The sequence below is a fragment of the Bombus bifarius genome, unplaced genomic scaffold (assembly GCF_011952205.1).
Source record: "Bombus bifarius isolate JDL3187 unplaced genomic scaffold, Bbif_JDL3187 scf7180000008353_frag, whole genome shotgun sequence".
Lineage (NCBI taxonomy): Eukaryota > Metazoa > Arthropoda > Insecta > Hymenoptera > Apidae > Bombus > Bombus bifarius.
Window position 1 is genome coordinate 4,652 of NW_022884608.1, and position 11,273 is coordinate 15,924.

General features: G+C 49.1%; 2 protein-coding genes across 2 annotated transcripts; both read right to left on the bottom strand.

Moving 5' to 3' along the window:
* Positions 1-721: 721 nt before the first annotated feature.
* Positions 722-4,052, bottom strand: LOC117212664 (the record flags this gene model as incomplete). The annotated part of the gene is made up of 5 exons (XM_033457615.1): positions 3,531-4,052; positions 3,278-3,403; positions 2,993-3,200; positions 1,451-2,815; positions 722-1,308 (listed from the first exon to the last, which is right to left on the bottom strand). Coding segments are annotated over exons 1-5 (2,808 nt in total), but the record flags the coding sequence as incomplete, so codon positions are not given.
* A 435-nt stretch (positions 4,053-4,487) lies between these two features.
* On the bottom strand, positions 4,488-9,693 carry LOC117212665. The gene is made up of 3 exons (XM_033457616.1): positions 9,507-9,693; positions 7,237-9,329; positions 4,488-4,907 (listed from the first exon to the last, which is right to left on the bottom strand). Exons 1-3 carry the CDS (start codon positions 9,691-9,693, stop codon positions 4,488-4,490), a joined length of 2,700 nt encoding a protein of 899 aa, XP_033313507.1.
* Between the last annotated feature and the right edge of the window lie 1,580 nt (positions 9,694-11,273).

The window sequence follows — 11,273 nt, forward strand, 5'->3', positions numbered from 1 at the left end:
TTGTCGGGCAGCCGCGACGATCCGCCCGCGACATTGTAGTGCCGCGACCGACGGTTAAGAATATGATCTATGGCAAGCCGCATGGCGTAACATTCTCCCCCCGTTGAGAGGGTACCGATCAAATTAGCGAGATGTGGTTGAAGTTCCTATCTTAGCTCGTCTCGGTGGCTAGTTGTTCGGGTTTCTCGAGATCGGGTTGAATTGGCAGTGGGACAAGCCTTTTGACGGCCCGATCCAAAACGCTCTTTGCCGTCTGAACTGTAGCTGTCCGGATGACACCATCGGCGCCTGGATGAGCCTTGATAACTCGGCCCAGAGGCCAATGCATGGAGGGTACGTTGTCCTCTCTGAGGATGACGATTGTGCCCTTTTGGATGCCGTGTCCACCCTTGCTCCACTTATTTCGGTTGGTTAACTCGTTCAAATACTCCTTATGCCAGCGGTTCCAAAAATGCTGTTTAAGCTGTTGGATATGCTGCCATCTGGAGAGTCGGTTCGATGGAATGTCTCTGAAATCTCGATCACGTAAGCACATTAGTGAATCGCCAATGAGAAAATGTCCGGGAGTGAGGACTAGGAGATCATTTGGATCGGTGGAGATAGGAGTTAGCGGGCGGGAATTGAGGACTGCTTCTATTTCTATGATGAGAGTGTTCAATTGTTCAGAGGTGAGTAACTCGTTGCCGGCTACACGCCTGAGGTGGCGTTTGAATGACTTCACCGCTGCTTCCCATAGCCCACCGAAATGCGGTGAATGAGGGGGAATGAAGCGCCATTCGATTTGTTTGTCGGCTAAAAATGCGGTTACTTTTTCCTTGTGATCGTCCGATTGTAATAGATCGTGAAGCTCTCGTAATTCGTTGCTTGCTCCTCTGAAGTTGGTGCCGTTATCAGAATGGATGGTGGAGCAATACCCTCGTCGAGCGATAAATCTGCGAAGAGCGGCGATGAAGGCTTCGCTAGTGAGATCGTCAACGAGCTCGATGTGTACCGCTTTAATTGCTAGGCATACGAAAATGGCTACGTATACCTTTATCTGACGACGGTTACGATCTCGTTTTTCCTTGATGTGGAACGGCCCGCAGTAATCGACGCCGACGTTTGTGAATGGGCGAGATTCCGTTACTCGCGCCTCCGGCAGATTACCCATCACGTATTCTACCGGCGGTGGTTGAGCGCGGCAGCAGCGGACGCAGCCTTTGATCGCCCGCCATACTTGACTTCGACCGTCGACGGGCCAGTATCTTTGTCTTACTGCGTATAACGTAGCCTGCGTTCCGGAATGCATGTGGATCTTGTGCTCGTGTTCTATGATGCGTGTTGTAACGGATGACTTGGGTAATACTATGGGATGTTTCTGGGCGAAGGTAATTCGACGAATGACTGAGTCGACCCCCGACTCGCAATATTCCTTCCTTGTCTATGAACGGATTGAGTCGCGTGAGCTTACCCTTTATCGCCGCGTTCCGATCTTTTTGGAGTGTACGAATTTCCTCGGAGAAATGGATGTTTTGCAACAATTTTATCAGTTTATTGTGCGTTATGCGTAACTCGGTAACGGTTAGGGGTGCCGCTCGGTTCCTTTCCTGTCTCCAACGGAGGCAACGAGCTATGATTCGTATCAACTTGGGCCAGGATGAATACCTTTCCAACAAACTGTAATCGGCGGGGTTTGCGGACAGACAAATCGCCCCTTTCTGCTCCGGTACTTCAATTTGCGGTGTTAGAGCCCATGTCGGCCAATAGCCTTCCGACTGGTAGAGCCATGCAGGACCGTGCTGCCAGATGGTTGGGCGCAGGAACTCTTCGGGTGTTTGGCCGCGTGATATTAAGTCCGCGGGATTGTCGTCGGTAGGAACGTGGCGCCAATCGCGGATGCTGGTTTTTGTTTGAATTTCGGAGACTCTGTTAGCGACGAATGTTTTAAGGGTGTGAGGTGATGTATTGAGCCAATGGAGGACGATAGTGGAATCGGTCCAATAGATAGTTCGAGTAATTTTTTGTGATAGGGCTTGTTGTACTGTTGACATCAGGGACGTAAGAAGGAGTGCTCCGCTCAGCTCGAGCCGAGGAATGGTCTGGCACTTGAGTGGGGCGACTTTCGATTTTGCGGTTAAAAGTTGGGTCCAAGCACGGCCGTTGATGGTAAGGGTTCGGAGATAAACACAGGCTCCGTAAGCCTTTTCGCTGGCATCGCAGAAACCATGCAGTTCAATTTCCATAGCGGACTCGATTATTGCTTTGCGTGGGAACCTGACGTTGTTTAATAAGGGTAATTGGGCATAGAACCTTTCCCACTCTGTATGTAACTCGATCGGAAGTGATTCATCCCAATCGATTTTCGACGACCATATTCGTTGAAGTAGCATCTTGGCCCGAACAATCACCGGTGCGAGCAGACCGAGCGGATCGTAAATTTTTGCAATCTCCGAGCTGATGATTCGTTTCGTGACTCGCGAGGGCGTGGGTTTGACTTCGACCGAGTAAAGAATAGAATCGTCGAATGAATTCCAAAACACCCCCAGCGTCTTCAAGGTTTGCGAGTCGCCCAAAAAATGTTGGTGATTTGTTTCTTCTAAGGAAAGTCCGTGTAACAAGTCATTATCGTTTGACGCCCATTTTCGTATGTTTAAGCCGGCCAGCTGAAGTAACTTGGTGAGTTCTGTTCTGAGCGTGAGGGCTTCGTCCTTCGTTTCAGCTCCGGTGAGAGCGTCGTCGACGTAGAAATCCCGCTGCAGTACCTGTGCTGCACGTGGAAATCGATGTCCTTCGTCCTCTGCCAGTTGCTTGAGGCACCGAATAGCTAGATACGGTGCTGCGGATAAACCGAACGTTACAGTGTTAAGCTCACATGTTTCTGTTTCTCCACTCGCGCTGCGCCATAATATCCTTTGATATTTCCGATCCTCTGGTCGTACGAGGAATTGCCGATACATTTTCTCGATGTCGCCAGTGAGTACGTATTGATGAGCGCGGACTCTAATTAATATACAAAATAAATCTTCCTGTAACTTGGGTCCTGTGTGAAGTGTATCGTTTAGGGAGGTTCCGGTAGTGCTTGGTGCCGATCCGTCGAAAACTACACGGAGTTTGGTGGTTTGACTCGATGCTTTGGTCACGCCATGATGGGGTAAATAGTATCCGTTGTCGTCGGAGTGGTTGTCATTGACCTTCGTCATGTGTCCCAACGCCAGGTATTCCTGTATTACCGTTCGATATTCTGATTCGAAGCGTTTGTCGTGCTGGAATCGGCGATTGAGTGAGGCGAGTCGTTTACTCGCCAGCGTTTTAGAGGATCCGAGTGACTGAAGCTGATCGTTGAAAGGTAGAGCGACGATGTATCGTCCTTCGCTGGTGCGTCGGGTGTGGGCTTGGAAGTGTTCTTCGTATCGTCGATCTGCCTCTGAGATATGTTTAATTGAGGGTCCTTCATCGATTTCCCAAAACCGCGCGAGGTCTGCTTGTACGGTCGTCGTGGATGTGTGAAATATGTTTGTCGCGGTTTGGGAAGTTGGACTCCCCCCGATTACCCATCCGAATCGCGTCTTTTGCAGACGCAGTCCAGGCTCGTCTGGCTGCGTGAGGTTGACTTGTCCCACACACATCGACGCGAGTGTTGAACCTGAGCTTAGTAGTACATCTATCGGAGCTGGTAAATGAAATCGTGGATCGGCCAATTTGAGACTTTTTGGTATCTCAAGTGTCGAACGATCGATGGGTTCGCTGGGAATGAAGGTTGATATGGTTGGAATGACAAGGAACGTTAATGTCCGCGTGTATGTACCGTCAGTGGAAGTGATCGTGGTCGTGATGTGTCGCTTAGAAGTCGTTGTCAAGGTATCTAGAGCTCCGATCGGGACCGAACATTTGTTTTGCCTTATCTTTAGCGATTTTGCTAATTCCTCGGTAATGAAATTCATACTGGATCCGGTGTCGAGCAACGCTCGACGACGGATTGGTTGCTGTTTATCATTCAAAATGTTAATCTGCGCTGTGATGACTAGATCATTGGACAGTAATTCGGATGCTATTGGTCTGATATGTTCGGTCATCAACGGAGTCGTCGATCGTCGGCGTCATTGGTTGTGTGTTCGTTTGTCACTGGGCGGTGGACTTGGAGACGCGGCTGTTCGTGGTGTTTCCGATCTGTGGTCTGTTGTGTGCTTTTTGCGACGAGTGGGTGATACGTAGGGCGGCAAAGAAGGTGTTGTGGATCGGCTATTTGATGGGGAAGATTTCGGGCTGGACGTGCTGGAACGAGACCCTGAATGGCGTTTTGTCCTATGCAGCATTGTATGATGTCGTTCTCCGCATACGCGACATGATCTTGCGAAACAATGCTTCGTTGTGTGCCCTTTCTCGAGGCAGTTGGGGCATAGTGATGCTCTTTTGACCTCCCGAATGCGTTCGCGAAGGGATTTGGTTTTGAAGGTGTCACATCTCCAAATGGGGTGTGGTCCTTGACAGGTGGGGCATGTTGGAGTAACCTATGTCGCCGTAAGTGCATGCCCTCGTGATGCGCGTTGACGGACCGGAGTAGTTTGTTCCGGTGATTCTCTTGTTTGTCTGACCCTGGTGATCGGTCTGGAGCTTCGTGCTAATCTCTCTAGGAAGTTTAGTAAATGAATGTACGGAGGCACCTCGTTATTGGGCAGCGTCATTTCCCATTGCTTTTGGATACTTAGTGGTATTTTCGAGAGGATGAGGCTGTTGAGCGTAGCACTGGTATCGAGGTAGGATTCTCCTAATTTGTTCAATGCATATATGTGTTGTTTCAATGTGTGGACTAAGCGCCTTAATTCCGTTGGAGATTCCTTGGTTATCCTTGGATAATCAATTATTGCCATGCAGTGACTGAAAGCTGTGTATCGTGTACATTCAAAACTCTCCTTGAGAACGGCTATAGCCTAACTGTAGTTTACATTACTAAGGGGTAACGCGTTTAAACAATCGGCTGCTTCTCCTTGCAGGGCGGACTGCAGGTAATGGAATTTTTGTATGTCAGTGAGACTAGGATTTTTATCGCTTGTGGAGGAAAAGGTATCATAAAACGTGTTCCATTTTTCTAAGCTTCCGTCAAAAGTAGGGAGCCGAAGATCTGGTAATTTAATGGATATCGGATTTAAACTTGCGGATGATGCACAGGTTGGAAGGTTTATGGATGTCGACGGCGAAGCTGTTTGCGCGTTCCTCAGAAGATTTTGTAGCCTTGTGTCTACCGCGACGTACTGGTCCCTTATTTCGAAGCCGCGTGCTTGTTCCTCCTCGTCTAATACTTCTAATTCGAGTTGGATCGCTTCGAATTGACTCGCAGCTTCGGTAAGTTGTTTCTCGTAGTTCGTTAACAAGGAGTTTTGCTGACGCTCGGATTGCTCGTGCTCGTCCAGTCGGTTCGATACGTATGTGAATCGGCCGCTACAATAGCCTCGTCTCCGACGCAGGGAGATGAGTAGGTCTTCGCTCGTCATCGTTGCCGAGGATAGGAGATGGTCGAAATAAGGAACGAGCTTACCTTACTGTCGTGCGGCGTGAGGTCGCGTGTATGTTTGGTGAGGAACGCCTTGTTCCTTCCCGACGGCCACTCGTTCGGTTGTATTGTTAAGTTGTGAAATTCGTTGCGTTGATGATTGTCCAGCTGCGACGGAAGGCTGCGTGGTTGCGTTCCCTTGCCAATGGGATGTGTTTCTTCGAAGATGACGCGCCTGACGTCACTGGTTTCGCTGTAGTGGATGCTCCTGCTCCCGCTGCTGGTTTTGATAAAGTCACGTGGCACTGTGTGGTCACTGGTAAGTGCACTCTTCACTGGCACGTGATCCGGCTCGAAGGACCAAAATGTTTCGATCGTTCGCGGAGAGACGCGATCGCGAGATAGCACGTCAACGAGAGTTGTAAGTTCCCGTTACGATTAAATAATCGACGCGCCCACTTGAAATTAGTTTGAACGTTTAGGATAACAGAGGTGGTTTAATGAATATAGCACTGTGTTAACACTAATAAATTAACGTTTATTTCAACAACTTATTAATTAGAAGGATATAAATGGAACACCAAAAGAAATGTAACTACGTTGTTACGACCGTTCGCGGAGAGACGTGATCGCGAGATAGCACGTCAACGAGAGTTGTAAATTCTCGCTACGATTATGTTAATCGACGCCGCGAAATAGTCGTTCCCCTGTTTCGTTTAGGATAACAGAGGTGGTTTAATGAATATAGCACTGTGTTAACACTAATAAATTAACGTTTATTTCAACAACTTATTAATTAGAAGGATATAAATGGAACAACAAAAGAAATGTAACTACGTAATGCGCGATATAAGATATGTATTGACAGTTTGGCTTCTCGAAACGTTCTGCCCGCCTTTCGATTTTTTCCGTTTTTTCTGGAAGTCGACCCCCACTACGTTCGGATCACGCCACATTCTTTTACGCCGGATAAAATAACGGCCACGAATCGAAGCTTCTGGAGGTCGCCCTGCTTAATAAACTATGCGCTTGCCACTACAATGTTTGTTTGTCGGGTAGCCGCGACGATCCGCCCGCGACATTGTAGTGCCGCGACCGACGGTTAAGAATATGATCTATGGCAAGCCGCATGGCGTAACATTCTCCCCCCGTTGAGAGGGTACCGATCAAATTAGCGAGATGTGGTTGACGTTCCTATCTTAGTTCGTCTCGGTGGCTAGTTGTTCGGGTTTCTCGAGATCGGGTTGAATTGGCAGTGGGACAAGCCTTTTGACGGCCCGATCCAAAACGCTCTTTGCCGTCTGAACTGTAGCTGTCCGGATGACACCATCGGCGCCTGGATGAACCTTGATAACTCGGCCCAGAGGCCAATGCATGGAGGGTACGTTGTCCTCTCTGAGGATGACGTTTGTGCCCTTTTGGATGCCGTGTCCACCCTTGCTCCACTTATTTCGGTTGGTTAACTCGTTCAAATACTCCTTATGCCAGCGGTTCCAAAAATGCTGTTTAAGCTGTTGGATATGCTGCCATCTGGAGAGTCGGTTCGATGGAATGTCTCTGAAATCTCGATCACGTAAGCACATTAGTGAATCGCCAATGAGGAAATGTCCGGGAGTGAGGACTAGGAGATCATTTGGATCGGTGGAGATAGGAGTTAGCGGGCGGGAATTGAGGACTGCTTCTATTTCTATGATGAGAGTGTTCAATTGTTCAGAGGTGAGTAACTCGTTGCCGGCTACACGCCTGAGGTGGCGTTTGAATGACTTCACCGCTGCTTCCCATAGCCCACCGAAATGCGGTGAATGAGGGGGAATGAAGCGCCATTCGATTTGTTTGTCGGCTAAAAATGCGGTTACTTTTTCCTTGTGATCGTCCGATTGTAATAGATCGTGAAGCTCTCGTAATTCGTTGCTTGCTCCTCTGAAGTTGGTGCCGTTATCAGAATGGATGGTGGAGCAATACCCTCGTCGAGCGATAAATCTGCGAAGAGCGGCGATGAAGGCTTCGCTAGTGAGATCGTCAACAAGCTCGATGTGTACCGCTTTAATTGCTAGGCATACGAAAATGGCTACGTATACCTTTATCTGACGACGGTTACGATCTCGTTTTTCTTTGATGTGGAACGGCCCGCAGTAATCGACGCCGACGTTTGTGAATGGGCGAGATTCCGTTACTCGCGCCTCCGGCAGATTACCCATCACGTATTCTACCGGCGGTGGTTGAGCGCGGCAGCAGCGGACGCAGCCTTTGATCGCCCGCCATACTTGACTTCGACCGTCGACGGGCCAGTATCTTTGTCTTACTGCGTATAACGTAGCCTGCGTTCCGGAATGCATGTGGATCTTGTGCTCGTGTTCTATGATGCGTGTTGTAACGGATGACTTGGGTAATACTATGGGATGTTTCTGGGCGAAGGTCATCGACGAATGACTGAGTCGACCCCCGACTCGCAATATTCCTTCCTTGTCTATGAACGGATTGAGTCGCGTGAGCTTACCCTTTATCGCCGCGTTCCGATCTTTTTGGAGTGTACGAATTTCCTCGGAGAAATGGATGTTTTGCAACAATTTTATCAGTTTATTGTGCGTTATGCGTAACTCGGTAACGGTTAGGGGTGCCGCTCGGTTCCTTTCCTGTCTCCAACGGAGGCAACGAGCTATGATTCGTATCAACTTGGGCCAGGATGAATACCTTTCCAACAAACTGTAATCGGCGGGGTTTGCGGACAGACAAATCGCCCCTTTCTGCTCCGGTACTTCAATTTGCGGTGTTAGAGCCCATGTCGGCCAATAGCCTTCCGACTGGTAGAGCCATGCAGGACCGTGCTGCCAGATGGTTGGGCGCAGGAACTCTTCGGGTGTTTGGCCGCGTGATATTAAGTCCGCGGGATTGTCGTCGGTAGGAACGTGGCGCCAATCGCGGATGCTGGTTTTTGTTTGAATTTCGGAGACTCTGTTAGCGACGAATGTTTTAAGGGTGTGAGGTGATGTATTGAGCCAATGGAGGACGATAGTGGAATCGGTCCAATAGATAGTTCGAGTAATTTTTTGTGATAGGGCTTGTTGTACTGTTGACATCAGGGACGTAAGAAGGAGTGCTCCGCTCAGCTCGAGCCGAGGAATGGTCTGGCACTTGAGTGGGGCGACTTTCGATTTTGCGGTTAAAAGTTGGGTCCAAGCACGGCCGTTGATGGTAAGGGTTCGGAGATAAACACAGGCTCCGTAAGCCTTTTCGCTGGCATCGCAGAAACCATGCAGTTCAATTTCCATAGCGGACTCGATTATTGCTTTGCGTGGGAACCTGACGTTGTTTAATAAGGGTAATTGGGCATAGTACCTTTCCCACTCTGTATGTAACTCGATCGGAAGTGATTCATCCCAATCGATTTTCGACGACCATATTCGTTGAAGTAGCATCTTGGCCCGAACAATCACCGGTGCGAGCAGACCGAGCGGATCGTAAATTTTTGCAATCTCCGAGCTGATGATTCGTTTCGTGACTCGCGAGGGCGTGGGTTTGACTTCGACCGAGTAAAGAATAGAATCGTCGAATGAATTCCAAAACACCCCCAGCGTCTTCAAGGTTTGCGAGTCGCCCAAAAAATGTTGGTGATTTGTTTCTTCTAAGGAAAGTCCGTGTAACAAGTCATTATCGTTTGACGCCCATTTTCGTATGTTTAAGCCGGCCAGCTGAAGTAACTTGGTGAGTTCTGTTCTGATCGTGAGGGCTTCGTCCTTCGTTTCAGCTCCGGTGAGAGCGTCGTCGACGTAGAAATCCCGCTGCAGTACCTGTGCTGCACGTGGAAATCGATGTCCTTCGTCCTCTGCCAGTTGCTTGAGGCACCGAATAGCTAGATACGGGGCTGCGGATAAACCGAACGTTACAGTGTTAAGCTCATATGTTTCTGTTTCTCCACTCGCGCTGCGCCATAATATCCTTTGATATTTCCGATCCTCTGGTCGTACGAGGAATTGCCGATACATCTTCTCGATGTCGCCAGTGAGTACGTATTGATGAGCGCGGAATCTAATTAATATACAAAATAGATCTTCCTGTAACTTGGGTCCTGTGTGAAGTGTCTCGTTTAAGGAGGTTCCGGTAGTGCTTGGTGCCGATCCGTCGAAAACTACACGGAGTTTGGTGGTTTGACTCGATGCTTTGGTCACGCCATGATGGGGTAAATAGTATCCGTTATCGTCGGAGTGGTTGTCATTGACCTTCGTCATGTGTCCCAATGCCAGGTGTTCCTGTATTACCGTTCGATATTCTGATTCGAAGCGTTTGTCGTGCTGGAATCGGCGATTGAGTGAGGCGAGTCGTTTACTCGCCAGCGTTTTAGAGGATCCGAGTGACTGAAGCTGATCGTTGAAAGGTAGAGCGACGATGTATCGTCCTTCGCTGGTGCGTCGGGGGTGGATTTGGAAGTGTTCTTCGCATCGTCGATCTGCCTCTGAGATATGTTTAATTGAGGGTCCTTCATCGATTTCCCAAAACCGCGCGAGATCTGCTTGTAAAGTCGTCGTGGATGTGTGAAATATGTTTGTCGCGGTTTGGGAAGTTGGACTCCCCCCGATTACCCATCCGAATCGCGTCTTTTGCAGACGCAGTCCAGGCTCGTCTGGCTGCGTGAGGTTGACTTGTCCCACACACATCGACGCGAGTGTTGAACCTGAGCTTAGTAGTACATCTATCGGAGCTGGTAAATGAAATCGTGGATCGGCCAATTTGAGATTTTTTGGAATCTCAAGTGTCGAACGATCGATGGGTTCGCTGGGAATTGAGGTTGATATGGTTGGAATGATAAGGAACGTTAATGTCCGCGTGTATGTACCGTCAGTGGAAGTGATCGTGGCCGTGATGTGTCGCTTAGAAGTCGTTGTCAAGGTATCTAGAGCTCCGATCGGGACCGAACATTTGTTTTGCCTTATCTTTAGCGATTTTGCTAATTCCTCGGTAATGAAATTCATACTGGATCCGGTGTCGAGCAACGCTCGACAACGGATTGGTTGATGTTTATCATTCAAAATGTTAATCTGCGCTGTGAGGACTAGATCATTGAACCGTAATTCGGATGCTATTGGTCTGATATGTTCGGTCATCAACGGAGTCGTCGATCGTCGGCGTCATTGGTTGTGTGTTCGTTTGTCAATGGGCGGTGGACTTGGAGACGCGGCTGTTCGTGGTGTTTCCGATCTGTGGTCTGTTGTGTGCCTTTTGCAACGAATGGGTGATACGTAGGGTGGCAAAGAAGGTGTTGTGGATCGGCTATTTGATGGGGAAGATTTCGGGCTGGACGTGCTGGAACGAGACCCTGAATGGCGTTTTGTCCTGTGCAGCATTGTATGATGTCGTTCTCCGCATACGCGACATGATCCTGCGAAACAATGCCGCGTTGTGTGCCCTTTCCCGAGGCAGTTGACGCATAGTGATGCTCTTTTGACCTCCCGAATACGTTCGCGAAGGGATTTGGTTTTGAAGGTGTCACATTTCCAAATGGGGTGTGGTCCTTGACAGGTGGGGCATGTTGGATTAACCTGTGTCGCCGTAAGTGCATGCCCTCGTGATGCGCGTTGACGGACCGGAGTAGTTTGTTCGGGTGATTCTCTTGTTTGTCTGACCGTGGTGATCGGTCTGGAGCTTCGTGCTAATCTCTCTAGGAAGTTTAGTAAGTGAATGTACGGAGGCACCTCGTTATTGGGCAGCGTCATTTCCCATTGCTTTTGGATACTCAGTGGTATTTTAGAGAGGATGAGGCTGGTGAGCACAGCACTGGTATCGGGGTAGGAGTCTCCTAATTTGTTCAATG